This window comes from Pagrus major, chromosome 8 (assembly GCF_040436345.1).
Source record: "Pagrus major chromosome 8, Pma_NU_1.0".
NCBI classification, from domain to species: domain Eukaryota; kingdom Metazoa; phylum Chordata; class Actinopteri; order Spariformes; family Sparidae; genus Pagrus; species Pagrus major.
Window position 1 is genome coordinate 2,778,155 of NC_133222.1, and position 18,394 is coordinate 2,796,548.

Genomic DNA, 18,394 nt, shown 5'->3' on the forward strand with positions numbered 1-18,394 from the left:
GGACAGGTTCCTCTCCTGCGTTCAGCCTGTCCACGCTCACGCACATTTCTTACATTTGATCTTACGCACTCAGTTCTGGCTCCTCCGTCCTCACCACACGTCACCTGCAGTAAAGTATACGGACACTTGAACATGTGAGAGGCTTTAAGGTCGTTTTTGCGATAATGCACTTAATGGAAACAACTTTTCAGCTAGCATGGATCTAACAATTAAAATGTGGACACAGCTTCATAACTCTGAAAGCTGCTCAGCGGCGCATGAAGCCAAAAAAGCTCGACTTCCAAGGGATCTTCTGTGTGGTGAGGCCCATACAGCGTGTGAACTCGAGACTAACTAGTTAGCTAGTTACTGTACTTGAGTATTTCCATTTTTTGTTACTTTACACTTCCACTTCCACTCCACTACATTTTTTTTATACCTTCAGTTACTTGATACTCTGTAGATGATGTCGATGAGCGATGTTGTCCGACGGTTTCCGATCATCAGAAAAATGCTGACTTATGCTCGATATGCACTCTTAATTCATTCATTTTACGTCCTCGACTTCTTCAACGGTGGAGAAACAAAAATATGCCACACATGCTCATCTCAATGAACCAACTCCTAATAATCACATAATGATAAATGGATGGAAACGAGCCTTCTTTTGCCGATTTTTTTCAAATTGTGTGTGTAAATTAATTTAAAGAATGTGACATAAATTAATAATTCTGTTTTAATTTGCTTCTTTATGTATCTACCTGCATATTAATCCACATGTTTATTCACTTTCCCCTTTAATTTCCCATTTATTCATTCATTTATCCATTTTTAAGTTTATTTATTTATGTTACACTATTCGCACTCATCGCTCAGTGATGATATTGACGATGTCGATCACCATCATTAAACGTCCTGCTTCAGACGTCCCTTCTGTTGTTTTTTTTTTCATGTGAATGAAAACTGTGTGAAAATGATGGATAGACGAGCGCCTGTGGCCAGAAAACAAAACCCAGTTTTGAAATGTATCTGTGTTCATGTGGACATGACCTGGAAGTGTCTGCTGGAACCGATCAGAGACAACATGACGAGTCCTGTAACACACCCGCTGAGACACACGTGCTTCACTCTCGTCAAGATTTCTAATCGTCATTCGACAGCGATACTCGGTCTGCCGCGCTCTCACTCCTCCACTCGCTCCAGAGGATTATGGGGATTCTGACAGGCCCGTCAATCACTGGGCCTGACGCCTCCTCTCTCCGGTTGAGTATAACACCCACAACACCCCTCCTTTTCCTACACACACACACACACACACACACACACCAGAAACCCTCGCAGCCATGTGACCCCACTTTAACCCCTGGTTTCTGTCCAGCAGTCTGTCTGAATCACAGCGTCGCTGACTGATCTCAGTCTGTCACTCGCCGTTCGAGGCCTCTGCAGCAGCTGATGAGACTGTTTCTATCAGGAAATGTTTGACTTTAAAGTCAGACAGGTTACGGTATCTAATGTTTGACGTTACCGTTTTGGTCGCCACGATCACAAATGGAGTTTGTCTTCCTGACTTCACAACAAAAACGTCCCCAGGTGTCCTTAAAAACGTCCATCCAGCGGTGCGACGGGAATAGCTGTCGGCTGTTTGGCAGCTTCGTTGGCTGTAATAACGTGAGCGTGATGTGCCACGTTCGGTACAAATGTATCTGTGGTTTTCAGAAACATTAACTGCTAACGTTATATCCCGGCGCCTGGGCTGTGATATCAGTCTAAAAGCGGGAGCGGTGTGTGAACGACCCGGCTGGTCCACTTTCCCACAGCTGCCTCTTTTCTTGCCAAATCACAAACTCCAAATTCAGACAATCGCGCGTGATCAAAGTGACAGAAGACGATTGAGTTCACTGTCGAGATCCAGTCCTTTTTTTCCCCCTCCATTAGCATGTGACAGTTTGTGTTACTTTTGTGTTGTCTTTGACAAACAAAAGGTTACAGTCCCAAATTTATAATCAGTCTCCAACCTGCCTTTTGCCTTTAAGTGAAGCCAAAAGGTTTCTGGGCTTCTTGAGGCTCCATTTCCTTGTGTTTCCACGAGGGACCTGACGTGCCATGCTCAGCGGCGCTGTAGCAGAACAACAACCCCCCCGGGGGCCGACGCATGCCGGCTCAGAGAAAACGAGTGTGAAAGATGTCAAAGCAATTACAATAAGCATTACAGTTGTAATCTCCCCTGACAACAGGGAGTGTGAATGAAAAGGGTTTTACCCACTTCTCCTGCCTCTGGCCTCTCCCCGCCAAACAAACTGCTGCTGCCACAGCAGTTAATGTTTCCGCCGGTGAAACAGCTCCAGCAGCTTCTTGTTACTCCCAACACGGAGACGGTAGATTATTATTTTTCTTCTTTTCACCCAGGAAGCAGCAGGTGATGCTGAACACTTGTTCCCTGTGTTGTTGGCGTGTAAACCAGTGTTATCCTCAACAAACAGAGTCTGGTGGTGTCCGTGAGGAAAATGCTTTTAAAATCATTGCTCACATTATTCGCTCTGTGCTCAGCATACATATGTTTTTTCATTCACACCCGTTATTTACAAAACGTGTTCACATAAATTATTTGTTTAAGTTTGTACCTGCAGATCTGTGCTTGAATCAGGAACTTGAATTTTTGCCCACGTTTGCGATGGTTGTCTGAACACTGGACGGCAAAAGTGTTTACAGCTGGTGAATAACCACAGTGGAAAGACTAAGGGACACTGTCACTGTCTCCCTGACAACTTAGCACCCTGATCCCAGGTTTCTGAAACAGTTTGTCAGATGTAATGTAGCGTCACGTGCTAACTACAAAGAAAACTCTGCATGTCATAATAATATTTTGACCTGAAAATGATGTCTTTGCACACAAACGCTGCACACAGCTCAGAACGGTAGCAGCACGCCAAGCTAACGTAACATGAACCTGCTACCAGCTAAACCTCTGTTGAAATGGGCTGCCTTGGCTTATGATCAATAACTGGCGAGTTAAAATCTTACAAGTACAATAACACAATATATAATGTATAACGTTAGCAAACCAGCTAATATTACTTACTATTCAACAACGATAAGTCCAGCTCGGTGTCGGTCTGCAGCCTTTTATTTAGCAAAGCAATCACGAGCGAAGCCACTTTTTTTAGACAGTATTTTGTCTTGCCTCTCGCTCTGTCACCGTCTCTTTTTCTCTCTTTTTCTCCGTCGGCGTCCTCTTCGGTCTCTTCACCTCGAAAAAACCTAAACCTAATCATCGACATCGGCGAGAGTTGTTGCACCCTCTTGTTTTCACCCTCGTATAGGTCATCAAAAATAATGTTTTGAAGGTAAAATGGTTGCTACATAATGTTGCTTTAAAAGTGAGAGAGACGTTCACATGTCACTGTGCAACGCGATTATAGTTTCAGAAAGTTATAAAACTAAACGGGCTCAGGAACACTTTGTAAAACTACTGTCAGTAAACAGTTCGTCCGCAAAATGATTGAATTCTGCTTTTATTGACATTTTATATAAAACATCCCAACAACCACAGAAACAGGTGGTGTGTTCAGGTCTGTTGGAGCCGTTGGAGGTGTGAGCGCCGGGCTTTGAGTACGTCTCACTTCAGAAAGAGATACAGAAGCTAGTTGAACAGAGCTGATGGAAGCGATGGCGGGACTTGTTGTTGTTTGTTTACTCTTGACGTTATCTTCTGGGGGTCTGTTCCATCTCACTGTGATCACAAAACACTGCTGCTGAGTTCAAGCTTCACTGTTGTTCGTGCAGTGAAACGTGCACCATGAACACCAGCCACGTTCACATCTTCAACACCAGGCTGTGAATGTGTGGCGTTTTTACTCCATATTCAGCCTCCACCCGTGTTGGAGTCGTCTTCAGGCTCTGACTGTGTCGTCTCTCCTGCAGAAACCGGGGATGGATCTGGCCGACACCTACATCACCTTCGTACGGCAGAACCAGGACATCCTCCGAGACCGCGTCAACGACGAGCTCTACATCGAGAAGGTGTTCGACGTGAGTGCTGATTCTTGTTTTGAAAGACAATTACAGGTCATTTTGTAGTTTGGGCCGTCGCTTCTATCAGTAATAATAACATTAATCACAATCAGAGATCAGAGATTGAAAGCAAACGGAAACTCGATCCAAATAATCCAAACCACTTTATTTGGAGGTCAAACTGAAAGTCAGCACACCTGAAATTTCACCAATTATCCGTCATAACAATTAAAAGTGTGCAGAGTTGAAACAGGAAGGTTGTCTGCAAACTCTGACGGATGGTTGTAACAGATGCATTTCATACAGAAGACATGCAGGTCTCCTCACACACCCTAGATCCATATAATGCTGCTTAAAATCACCTATAGACTCCATTCTCTCTTCATGCAGTCTGTGATTTTCATCTGCATTAAGTTGTAGGTCTCTGATGTCATGTTTCACGTCACAAATGCGCCAGAAACAGTTGTAACAGAAGAGAAAACAACAGCAGACCCACTGTGAGAAGAAGAAGCGTCTGTAAAACGGTGGATAAACTATTTTGAGCGTCACAACCCCCGAGAAATGACTCGTTTCACGGTCAGAACTCGAGCCGTTCGGTCCAATAACATTTGGAAAGTCTAGAAGAGCCGCACGACTAAATTATTTCATCCCCATTCAAGTTAGCCGAGCGCTTAACCAGAAGTTAAGAAACCCGTGTCTACTGCAGAGTCAAGTGACCCGGGCGTAAATGCAGATTGTATATTGAATATTTACGTCATTTGAATGAAAGTTCAAATTTCAAAATAAAATGTGACGGCCCGATGCTTTATTTATGTACGGTCCCAAATACATAAGAAGCTGCACGAACACAGCGTGTCGAAGAGGATGAGACAAAGAAAGCAAACAGATCAACATAATAAAATAATGCAAACATATCTCAAAAATAACAACTGGAAAGACGAAAATGTGCCAAAAAACCCTCAAATAAAATACAAAATAAGAAAGCAGTCGTGTCCGCAGGTGTGAGGAGACGTTACAAACAAGATAAACAAATCATCTTAATGACTTAATGACTTCTTGACCTAAAATATGATGCCACAACAACACATTTAAAAGATGCTCTTTGAGTGTTTATAAAGACGACATCAGCCATGACCCGCTTATGAAATATTCAGAGCCGTGCTGCTTGTGACAAAAAAGCAGAGAGGAGCAGGGTTAATGAGAGTGGAGGTGGTAGCAGTGATGGCTTCCCCTCCCGTCAGCCGGCTGCGAGCTCCGCTGCAGCTGAACGAGGACATAATAAAGGTGGATTCACCTGCGAGCTGCGTTCACGGCCTCATCAGACAAAAAACACACTGAAGAGCAACATTTCCTCTCACTCGGATAAATAAGGAATAATGAGAAAACTTTTTTTTTTTTTACCACCTTGAAATATTGTCACCGTTCAAATTCAATTTCATTTTCTGTTGAACTACAAACATTTTCAGGTCCTCAGAGCGTTTTTGATGAATTTCACTTTAAGTACAAAATACTGATGCAGCTTCCAGGTCTGAAAAGTGAAGCCAATGCCGAAGTGCCTTAAATCTGAGCTCTTTCTGACAGCCAGCACGGGGCGACTTCCCTGGTTGCAAAATCTAATTGTATGTAAGCTTATGAGAAAATGACCCTACTTCTCACCTGAGTTATTACCTCAGTTCACAGTTTGCATCGTGCAGACGGCAAAATTATTGTATATATACGACAACGCTGAAGAGATGATGAAAATGAAAAAAAAGGTTAAAGAGGTCGTATTCTGCTTTTTGGGTTTTTCGGCTTTCCTTTATTGTGTCGTGTAGCATTTTTGCTACGCTGCTGCACTGCCTGAAACGCCTGGTTTGGAGTCGAGCCTTTACTTCTGTAACCTATGTGCGTCACTGTGTAACAAGCGTTATATAAATATATATTTATTATAAAATATAAACACTCCAGTCAGTCAGCAGACATCCAGTTGCTGCTGCTGTAGCGGCGTTATTTTAGATCACACTACCTTGCTCGGCATGATCCGCCCTACTCTGCTTCTGATTGGCTACATCCTGCCCGTTAAGTAATGCGCATGTGCAACTCTCACCAAAGATTGAACAGAGGCGAGATGTCTCACTCTGTAGCTGAAACGGAGCGTTCAAGACACAGTGTGTAAAGGGACGCTGCAGCGATGCACCGTATGAGAAAAATAATGTGTTTTTTGGAAAATTAAAGTATGTAAACCTTTTCTACTAGGACCCCCGAATAAAAGTATGAACCTGAAAATTAGCACCATATGACCTCTTTAAAGTGTCTGTATACATTTTAAAATGCACTGCAAATGGAAATTTGACAATAAGCTGTTCTGGTATCTGATCTTTTCATACGCTTCTATGAAAACACACGGTGCTAATAAAAATCTCTACAAATGGAGCTCACAGTCAGGTGTTTGTGCTGTTGGTGCGAGCTTTGATTCTCCACTTTCGGAGCAGCAGCAGGTCTCTTTGAGGCTGAAAACACAGACTGCTTCTGTTGACCTGTTTATCACTTAGGAAACACCGAGAGCTGTCGGCTCGCTCTGCAGGAGCAGCACACACACACACACACACACACACACTCCTCCACCCATCCACCCATCCATCCCTCCATCCTACGCTGTCCGTTTGCTTCACCGTCCGCCCCCCCTCCAGGATTCAGATTTATAAGAATATTTTAGCGCCGAGTTGCCAAACACGCCTCAGCTCGGCGCCGTGAGTCAATGCAGCGGACATGGCGGCTCAGACCTTCGTACACATTAGCAGCACGAAGCAGAGCGATGGATTTCTGCCACCTGCCGCCTCCTCTGAGGGTTCGGAGTATTGTGGCTGAAGCTCGAGCTGCACTGTGCTGATCCGTGTGTGTGTGTGTGTGTGTGTGTGAGTGTGTGTGTGTGTGTGTGTGTGCGTGTGTGTGTGCGTGTGTGTGTGTGTGTGTGTGTGTGTGTTAAAAGAGGGTGTGTTGGGGGGGGGTTGAGGAGAATCAGTCTAATGGAGCTCAGAAGCGCCCAGTCATGCACCAACGAGGAGGTGACGGCGGGGCCTCAAAGTGTCTCCACTCAGCCCTTCAACATGTATCACACACACACACACACACACACACACACACACACACACACACACACACATACAGTTAGTGTGTAACAAAGAAAGTAAACCTGTGTTCATACAGCAGCATCGGGCCTCCTGCCAGGAGCATTATGGGTATGCAGTCGTCTTGTTTATGTGCGTCTGAAGGAGTCGAACTCAAATTCATTTAAGGCGCCTTTTCTTTAAACAAAAAGGGTTTGACGACGCCGACGGATAGAAAGAAGAAGAAGAAGAAGAAGAAGAAGAGGAGGCTGTTAAAGCGAGCGACGTGACGAGAAACAGGACGAAGATGAGCTGATGTAAACGTGTCTGTGATTTATTTTTTGTTTGCTCTTCGTGTGCATGCTCACATGCGCCTGTCCGTCTATTTGTCTACAAGTGCTCACCAGGGAACGTCTTTGTGTGGATGAGGACTGTGATACACATGCCCACACACACACACACACACACACACACACACACACACACACACACACACACACACGGCTCCATCCTCTTCACATTAGGAGCCAAATAACCTTGATGAAGCAGCTGACAAGGACGCTTCAAAAAAAAAAGACAGAGAGAGAGAGAGAGAGCGAGATGTGGATCTCTTGACATGAAATCATTTAATCTCAGATTCGGCCTTCGAGAGTGATTTTTGTGTTATGTTATTATTTATTATTTTGTTATTATAAGCATTATTTTTAATGTTAAACATTTTAATAACATAAAATGTTTAACATTATGTCAGTTTTCTTCTGTTGTAGTTTGGTTTACATTTCCGACTGCGTCAGAAATCAAAGACAGGACTGGAAGGCAGCGAGGTGACATGAGAAGAAATCACACGTGCAGAGTTTCATCCTCTTAGTTATTCCTTTGAGAAAACACACCTCAGATGAAACCTCAAGGACAAAATACTTCCTTTGAGCTCGACTACGAGCATCATTTTATCTACATTCAGGAATTTCAGCATCTTAAAACAAGGAAATCAAGAAAATGACACCTGATCTCAACAGAAAAGGACTTAGAAGTTCAAATTACTTTGAATTTCAAGAACATTTCCTTCTTTCTGCTAAAACCAGAATATGTGTCAAATGTTTAAATGACATCATTACTGTGACAGCATCAGGGAAGCACCCTCCCCTCCTTTAATCATATCGTTCCTGACAGGACTAATGCAAACCCACAATGCTGTGCAGACCAGCCTCCACCCTCCTCCCCTCCCCCCTACATATTCCCTCCATCTGTTTTCACTCTCGTCCTCTAATCAGCTCAATTAAGGAGCGTCTTCGTACTCAATTTCCACGTCAGTTAACGCGGCTCGCGAGGCGACCGTCAGGCAGCTGATTAGCCCGATCTGAGGAAAAACTCGCCTCCCAGAGACTCAAATAAACGTTTCACTGAGCGGGTGAGGAGAGGGGGGGAGGAAGGCGGAAATCAGAAGAAAATCATCACAGGAGCAGCAAATATCAGTAATTTCAACATCCTCGAGCAGCTGTTAACTCAGCGAGATGATTAGCATACAACACGGAGTCCAGCGTTAAAAAAACATTTAATGTGGAGAGTGAGAGGAGGAGGGAGTGATGCAGGAGGGAGGGAGGGGGGGGAAGAAATGCCAATAACAGCCAGAATCGGTGAAACTGCCCTCCACACACTCACATGTAAGGATATGAAAATGTTCAGGACATGACGGCAGATCAGAGCGCTTCATATAATCTGTAAAAAATGTCAAAATAAAGAAAAACAGACACCAAAACAAGGCGCATTAAAACGTCATCACATTATTTAGTGGGAGAGCGCTGATGTGCACTTCTTGGATGAATACATTATTGTTATCCGTTATATCAGATGTGTTCAAACATCTGGGACGAGATGTGATCGCTGTCAAAGACAAGAAGACAAGAAGACATAAGTAGAATCAAATTTGCTGTGGAAGGAAACGAATTTCTCTGAAGTTGCGTCAAATTATCGTCTCGAGGACTCGTCTGCCTCGTCTTCATCAGTTCACAGGAACAAGAAGAAAATGGTGGAATCAGTTAAACCACTCACCGGTTGTAGTTAGCATCAGCTGTAGAGGGCTAAAATCAGACCTGTGATTAAACTCGAATCCTCATTTGTACGTCAACATACATTTTCTAGCAATTAGTTGTAACTGAACAACTTGGACTGGGTGAAAAAACTGCGCCATTACTTTGACATAATTAAAAGGAGCCAGTGTGAAGGAGGTCAAAGTTCGTTCCCACAATAGATGTAATCAAATATTTGCGTGACCCTCGAATGATCACGGACGTGTTTTGGCTTTTGTCAAGTGTATGAAAATACCCTTTGGACTGTTTTTTCTCTGTTAAATTGGAAGATAATTACAGTTCTTGTCAGTGTGAAATTAAGTCTGCCGGCGGCTCTTGAAGCAGATCTGAATATTACGGGTCATTACTGTGTCAGAGCAATTTTCCCCGAGCATTCTTGTTTGACTGGTAACTGAATAAAGCCACCCGATGTGTGCATTTTACCAGCAGAGTGTTGAATGCTGCTGTAAGTGAGGATCGCTCCTCAGGTGAGGAAAGGTGCGTTTGATTTCCCTGCAGCTGTGGCCTGGTGGCGGAAGGTGTGAAGGAAGAGCATTTAATGAAATTTACAAAGACGGAACCTGATATTTTTTTCCCTCCGCTGAAGGTCAAAGCAGAGCCGTGAACTCTTCCCTTGACGTGCAGCATTCAGGAGTTTTCCAGTAAATTGATGCTTTTTGAATAAGTAAATGTTTTCACCTTTTTGAGTTTTGCCGTTTGGATGCCACACATCCTCTGACCTTGTGTTGTAGTGTTGTCAGCGTGACTGAAGCGAGGTGTTTTCGAAAGCTGGCGCGAAGCAAGCGGGCGGTCATATGAACTCCTCGGCGAACGCACGGGAGTGACGGCCATGAGCGATCCCTGCTCAGAGTGCGACTGTGACGGCATCAACATAATGTCCTTTTTATTTATATCATTTTTTCAGGATATTTGTAGCCTCTGAATGAAGCTGCTTTCAGCTGCTTTCTGGCAGTCTGAAGTCAAATCCTGCTATTAGAAAATCTGGTCTACTGACTGATTTAATAAGCTTCACTTTAAAGGGTAAGTTTGTGTTTTAGACTGCATTTCCTCTAATGCCTAATAAGTGTGTTGAAGTGAATTGGAAAAAACCCAACTTCTTTCTAGAAGTCTAGAAGTGTTTATGTGGAAAAAAATATTAATATTTCACTTCTCCCAGGTTGAGTTTTGGTTACAATTTGAGATTCATTTCACCGTTACTGAGCCATTTAGTGTTAAACTAATTAAAGTTGAGATCTGGAAACACAGCGACCCTTAATAAAAGTATGTCCGATGTGTGGACCGTCGTTTTGAACGCCTTGAGTTTGGCGTCACAGCCATCACCATCTTTTTGGGGCCAGAAGTGACCATATTTGGACAAGAGGGTGGATCTGGGGAGGATATCCTGATCGTATCTGGCTGAGAGCTCGAGGACACGCAGCGGTAGCCACACCTTAGATCGTATCCTGCTTTATCGTCTATTCTGCTCTAAAGTGGACCATAATTTACAGAATGGTCATTCTGCGCCAACTCACCAAAATCCAGGACTTTTTCCCGGGTATTTGGAGTACAGCTGTAGGGTTTTGCAAGGTCCCATGAATTTGATTTAAGTGTCAAGATTCATAATTTCTAGAAAATCCATGACATGAACTGAGCGGTCCTCGTTGAGATGGTATGAAATGACCCAAAATGAACATCATGCCGTATTGACGAAGACTTGAAACTAGCAATCGAGACCATAAACTCATAAGGAAACTGTTTACTGTGGTAATAAATCAAGTGAGAAGTAGGGTAATTTTCTCATAAGCTTACATAAAGTCAGACTTCTCTTTGCAACCAGTAAAGTCTTCCCCCTGCTGGCCATTAGAAAGAATGCAGGTTTAAGGCACTTCCAATTGGCTTCACTTGTCAGATTCAAAAGCTCCAAATAATTGACAAAATAGAAATTTTACAGTTTCCACCCGTAAATAAGTTTGACTAACGTGTTGTTTGTTTGTTTGTTTGTTTGTTTTCTACAGCAATGGTACACCGGCTCCACGAAGGCGGTGTGTGTCTGGCTGACGGACAGATTGGACCTACAGCTCCACATGTACCAGCTGAAAACACTCATCAAAATTGTGAAGGTAAAGAAAAGTGAAAACATTACGAGAGACCAGAACTTCTGTCACAGAAATATATACGTCTGTAATTCTGAGCGACTTTTACCTGTACGATTCAAGGGCTTTTTTTGCTTTGCTGTTTGAAAAGAGCTGCTGCAGTAAATGAGCCTGAGACTGGCTAAATTTTAAAAAGAAAGCATTTTGAATGTTGGCTTATTCATGTAAAAACAGTCAGAAATGAAATGGGAGGAAAATAAGAAACGCTGCAGACAAATCAAACCAGGCTGAAGTGTCCTTGAAAGCAGCAGCAGCAGCAGCAGCAGCAGCGGCGGCGGCGGCAGCGGCGGCGGTGTGAAGAGGCGGCGAGACATGAAAGAGAAAACTGCTCAACTGTGCGCTGCTGCTCGCTGCTTTTGTCTTTTCATAGTTTGCTAATGTACAGAGACGTGCGAGTTTAACTTGAAAGCAACGAGACAAGGAATTATAATGGCTTCTGACTGAAGGTAAAAAACCCTCAGTCTGCCTTCCCGGTCCGACACATAAAAGACTCGTCCTTGAGCCTCAATCTTCCCGCTTTTGTCCGAACGGCAGCCGCCTCCTCCTGCTCGCTGCATTCCTAAGATGCTCTCTGTCTTTCCCTCCCTTCTCCTTTTACCTTTCTCCACCCCTCCACCTTCCCACCAACAGAAGACCTACCGTGACTTCAGGCTGCAGGGCGTCCTGGACGGCACGCTGAACAACAAGAGCTACGAGACCGTCTACAACCGGCTGACGGTGGAGGAAGCCACGGCCGCTGTCAAGGCCGGAGACGGCCTGCAGGGCATCAGCATGAGAGACAGCGACGAGGACGACGATTAAACACACACACATCGAACCTTCACACACTAATGCTACTTGATTATCATCATCTCTAACAGATCAGGACCTTCTGTCACAGTTAATGATATGAGTCCTCCTCTAAACTCTAAGTGCTTCTCATTAACATCTTAATTTGAGGCTAAAGCTTAATAAATGATTAAATGTAATCTTATATTAGCATCGCTGAAAATACAATAGAAATAGATGACTGCTGTTTACACCAACAGGACTTATGCTAACATTAGCTAGTGCGCCATGTTGTAGATGTTCGACTCATTTTAAGTTAATAAAAACTGAAACTGAAGTCAACAAGTATTTTAAAATCTGATCGAGGAGAATGAGCAGAAATATTAACATTTATATATCAGCACAAACATTAGATAGGCTAGCAAGCTAACAACTTGTAGCTCACTCGTCTTCTACAGATGTTTTTCAATGATCATAAATAAATATGAATAAATATAAACTGACACTGAGTTTTTAACAGTAATCACTGTAAGAAAAGAAAACATCAGATTTATACAGGTTGCTTATTTCTCAACAAATCCCACACTTTATAGCCACGGGCCTTATTTTCTGTCTAAAAACAATATTACAGTCCCTTATTTTACTGAACAGGTCGCACCGTGGTCATGCAGAGTGCAGGTGAGGCCACACATCAGTTATCGTGACTGAAGGTCCTGATCGGTGAAGGATGGACGCTCAGGTAGCGACGCCCTCCCTCCCCTCCTCTTACCCAGCCTGTCACATCCTCGTTGTCTGGACGCTTGCCGTGCATACGTGTCGAAGCGTACACGTCCATGAGTGAGAATGTACGACAAACAGGAAGTCAAGGTGAGGCGAGGCACCTGAAGGACGTGGTGCCGGACGGTGCCGAGACAAACCTCGTCCTCCCTCTCTCACCTGCAGGACAGGAAGCCCCGCCCTCCTCCACGAGCAGCCATACTCTAATTGATGTCACTTTGTACAGTAGAGCTCAGTGTTTCGCCGACAGCACAGCGCCTTCCTGTTCTTGTTTTCATCCAGTCGTAGCTTATTGTTCAAAAAGCTGCGGCAGCACTGAAGCCCCAGAGTCTGAGCGGGATGTCACATTATCCTACCGACAGCAGCAGCAGTGAAACCAATCAAAAGATTTATTTTTATTCACAGGAAGCTTGGAATTGTAAGGTTCTGTTTAACTTTTTTAATCAGAGTTTATCCCGCCATATCTTTGTTACTTGTTAACATAGTTTTATTTTGTTGAATAACCAACGTGTGGTTGAGTGTTGGACTCAGTAACCGTCCTCAGCATCAGCATTTGTTCTTTGTTTAAACACATAAAATAATCCAGCGTCAGTCCGTCTCTTACCTTTACCAAGAAGCTTTAATCTAAACTTGACCTAAAATCATCATCTCTAATCCGTAAAGGTTAATAATAGCATCATAAACATCTGTTTATTGACAGATTATAAGAAAGTGATAAGATCCTCAGGAGTGTTCATGAAAGCCTTTTGAGAATCCTTTATAACAACATTACAAAAACACATTTATTACATCATTGTTGAACCTTTACGCAGCTTTTTTGCATGTTTTAAGAAAATCAATACATAGTTAATTATTCATTTATTATCAATTGACTAAGCTTTCTGCAGCAACCAGATCTACAACGAGAGTAATCCCTTATTAAGGTGAACAGATCATTTAATGACGCACATCAACGTTTTTTAAAGGTAGTTAACGACTAATAAATGCATAATAAAGTTTTATTCTTAATAAAGAGACATAACAGTGTAGTAAATGTTAAACAATGACATAATAGGTAAGTTAGTTAAACTCAACAAATGTGTTTGTAATGCTGTTATAAACAACTCATAAGGGTTTTATTGAATTTCGTCTATAAACAATAAACAACTAATTATGAGTGCTTATAAATGTGTATAAAGGACTTTAATATAAAGCGTTATTTAGGTCGGAGGGCTTTATGAACAATATAATACATAAACAATATGAACAACGTGACTAGCTACATTAGCTATGTGAGCTAAGGAAACGTCACGGACATCTGCTCGTTGACCTTCTAGTGGCGGCTGACTGAAGAGGAACATCAGGAGTCAAGAGAAATTCTTCAGTAGGTTTTAAATGAACTTGCTCTGGATGTGCAGATTGATCGACCCAGCTACCCGATCATCATCACCGTTCTTTGACCCGTTCATAGTGGACAAATCTGCGGCACGCAATTTACATCCGACGCCAAAGTGTCTGTACCATCTGTGTCTTTTATGTCAGTAAAGACTGATTTGCCTCCTATCACAGACCAAACGATGTCAGCTTTTCTCAACCGTCACTGCGATTCTTCCCCCAAACTTCAGCGAGTGTTTTTTAGTTGCCTAATCTGACCCAGACTTTAACGGATGGTTATAGTTTTATTAACGTGCAGGTCTTTGTAGTCGACTATCATCTAATAATGCTCAGACTTCCTCTTCAGTGAGTTACGGTTATTTCGGCCGATCTCTATAGACGGATATCTTCATATGAATGCAGATATATTTTTAAGAAGCCAATAAAAAGCAAAATCGATGGCTGATGGTGTCCCAGATTGTGCTCCATCTTTTGCTCTCCAATTGGTCGATACTACGTAGACTACAAACAAATATCAGAACACTTCTGACAGCAAAGTCTGGTCCCTTGACTTCAGATTTTGAATTCATATGCAGATATCTATTTAAAGAGATGATTAACAACGTACTCACCAAGTTAACACCTGAGATCTGGAGTCAGAGTGACGTCTCAAGCTGTCAGACGATCAGCGAGACTGAAAATAAACCAATAATTTATGCAGATGATATAATCCACTTCATCTGGAAGTCAAACTGAAAGTGAGCACACCCGACATAATTACACAACGGACGATAATGATTTAACTGTTGGCCTTTGTTTTTTCTGTTCATCTGACCTGTGTGTTTGTTTCCAAACTGTTTGATCGTCGAACTTTGAATAACTTTGTTATTTAATTTGGGGATTTGCAGAATCGTCCGTCACGGTTCAGTCTGGCAACAGTGTCGAGCTTTCAGAACAATAACACAAAGTAAATGATATCTTAATGTTGGATGTTCAGTGTCTCACATCTGCAGTAGAGCTCTTACAACTCCAAGCCAATAAAACGATGCTGTAGTTTCTCAGTCCGAACCTGCTGTAGCTCAAAATGTCCCCACTGCCAAAACAACGACTGGTGGCCTCAGGTGCAAAAAAGAAAATGAAGTGTTTCTTCTTTGGTTGTCCACATGAAACAAAATATCACTGAATCAGGTTTGTGGGTTCAAGTGAAACAGGAAACAACCACGCGAAGGTCTTAAAAAGTGTTGAAACTGCATTGAAACTCTCTGAGATTAGGGAGTAAATGTTCAGAACCACGACTACACGTCGATGTAGTTGCAGATCTGCCGTCATCTCTGTTCATTGTGATTTTTACTGTTGTGAAGAATATTATTGAGCTGTAGAGTGATATGGTCGTACTGCCTGACGTGCATCATATCCAACGTCGATCAAAGTCTTAGAAACGTGCCAACCAACTGGAACATTGTGGACTTTTTCTTTCTCTCAACAGGAGCATCCAAGGATCTGTTTCTAATCTTGATTGATGTGTTTAATCTGATCAGCTGCGAGCGGACGAAGCGTCTCATCGCTGCTCTTCATTCATTCACTCCCGTCTGTTTTGCGTGTCGTCGTTGAGAAAATACGAGTTTTACCTGTAAATTCAGTGTAGGCCTCAAATCGACTGTGTGCAACAACCTGCTGTTTGTTTTTAACCGTCCGATCCAGTTTGTGTCAGTGCAGTTCAAAAGGCCAAAAACTAAAGGACAAAAATCTATATGAAGAAGTATATTTATATCGTCTGATTGTGCACCTGTTTTGTTCAGGTGTCTTATCTAAGTGTCACGATTAAAGTGTTTTTAAAGCACCTGCTTCACCTTGTGGCTTTTTATTTTCTCATGTGTTTACTACAAGTCAAACTGAAGGTTAGTTATTAGCTGCTGGATGTGTTGTGTGTGATCTCACAGGCATTAAAGGAACAGTTCGCCCAAACATGAAAATTCAGCCATTATCTCACCCCTCGTGCTGATGGAAAGTCGGGAGAAGTTTCCAAATCAGTTTGGGATCTCGGAGCTTCCAGAGACTTAAACCTGATGAGCTTTATAGAGCTTTTTAGCCTTATTTTTTAATTTTTTTTGTTTCCGCAGCTACTTCAGTTGTTGCTGTTTTGCTGTGAAGCTCCAGAAATGTTTACCTGACTTTCCATCTGCTGCGTTGTGGGTGAACTACTCCTTTAATATTTAGCTACAGCCAGCAGCTGCTCAGCTTAGCTTAGCATTCAAATACAGCTGCAACGATTGATCGATTAGTCGTCAACTATGAAATTAGTCCCAAACTTTTTTGATAATCGGATGGATGAGAAGATTATTACCACTCTTATATCTGTGCACTTAAAGGAACAGTTCACCCAAAAATCAAGATTCAGTCATCATCTCCTCACTCTCATGTTGGTGGAAAGTCAGGTGAAGTTTCGTAGTTCACAAAACATTTCTGGAGCTTCACACTTGATTTAAAGAGGTCATATGATCCTTTATTGTGTTATGTTTATGATTTTTGTGCATTTTAAAGGTCTGCAAAGTAAAAAAAAAACAAAAAAGGTCCACATCAAAGGGAGTTAGAGGACACACTGCACACACTTCTACAAAATTAAAACTGACTTCCAGCAAAAAAAGAGCAATAAATTAAAAGAAATTTAGTATAAAATTCTCAAATAAAAGTCAGATTTCCTCCTTTTCAGTCTTGAAAACACTCCTGCTCTGCCTGAACGGCTGGTTTGGAGTCAAGCCTTTACTTATTATAAAATATATATACACTCCACATACAGTTGAAGTTGCGTTATTTTAGATCACACTACTTTGCTCGGCATGACCCGCCCTACTCTTCCTCTGATTGGCTAAATCCTGCATGTTAAGTGATGCGCATGTGCAACTCTCATTAAAAATTGAACAGAGGCGAGATGTCTCACTCTGCAGCTAAAACGGAGCGTTCAAGACAAAGTGTGTAAAGAGACGCTGCAGCGATGAACCATATGAGAAAAATAATGTGTTTTTTGAAAATGAAAGTATGTAAACCTGTTCTACTAGGACTCCAAAATAAAAGGATGAACCTGAAAATTATCATCATATGACCTCTTTAAAGTGTACAAAAGTCCCCACACTCCACTCTATGAAGTAGTGTGTTTTGTTTCTTATGTAGCACAAATGCAAATTTTGTTCTGCAAACTTAATGTTGTAAAATGAATAATAAATCAACCTTTATTAGTTTTAGTATTAAAAATAATTCTGTGGAGTCTTTCTTTCACTCGTTTGTACAGGAGGTGGTGGTGCTCATACGACTTTCGTCCACAGGGGGCGCCAGAATCAACAAACAATGAGAGCTCCATGAAGCTGCTTTAATGCTACTTTATACTTTTACTCCGACACATTTTAGACAGAATTATCGTGCTCTTTACTTCACCACATTTATTTAATTGTTATATTTAATAGTTACTTTTATTTTGCATATGAAAAATATAATCTACCTATCAGATATGATGCATCGTTATAGATTAACACTCGGTTATGATGTCAGTTGTGTTGCTGATTAGATTGATTAGAGCTGATCAGGTTGAAGCTCAGCTGGGATTTGCATGAGGTCATCCTGCACTGAACCACGACTGAACACAATCCAGACTTGTGTGTACAAATTAATATGCATCAGATAAAGTACAGTATATATCGTTTTTCAGGATGTTGAAGACTCCTAAAGAAGAGTAGAATATCGAATGCAGGACTTTTACTTACAACACTGTGGTAATGTTACTATTACTTAAGTAAACTATTTGAGTAATACTGCAGCGACCTACTGAAGCTCCAGAAAACCATTAAAATTAAAATGTTCTTTTGACTCTCCTTGATTAAAAAAACAAAAATGATAAACTTTTAAACATATTCTATCATTACGTTACAAACATTATATATAACGTGTCATTATTGTACATTATATATAATATTGTATGAATAACTTCCAAGCAAATTAGCATCAGGACATTTTCCACTATAACAATTATAATTATGGGACAACTGCCTTTAAAATGTCTTCATCTTCTACATCTTAAAGTTAATTAAACCATTCATATCTAAATATGAGCGGCTGAAGGAAATGTATAAACCCAACGTCACGTTATTTACTAAATCTGACTCGTCAGTTTGCAAATTGAGAGGACGTGCCCAGAGTTTTAAAACCTTTT

The 18,394-nt window shown here is 41.9% G+C and overlaps 1 protein-coding gene across 1 annotated transcript in view; it reads left to right on the forward strand.

Annotated features, from left to right (window-relative positions):
* The window catches only part of cadps2 (Ca++-dependent secretion activator 2), a 184,293-nt gene extending 168,260 nt beyond the window's left edge, over nucleotides 1-16,033 (forward strand). Inside the window, exons 27-29 of the mRNA XM_073472131.1 lie at nucleotides 3,901-4,008; nucleotides 11,158-11,262; nucleotides 11,926-16,033. Coding sequence (XP_073328232.1) covers nucleotides 3,901-4,008; nucleotides 11,158-11,262; nucleotides 11,926-12,096 — 384 coding nt within the window. The 3' untranslated portion in view covers nucleotides 12,097-16,033. The remainder of the gene's footprint in view (nucleotides 1-3,900; nucleotides 4,009-11,157; nucleotides 11,263-11,925) is intronic.
* The last annotated feature ends 2,361 nt before the right edge of the window (nucleotides 16,034-18,394 follow it).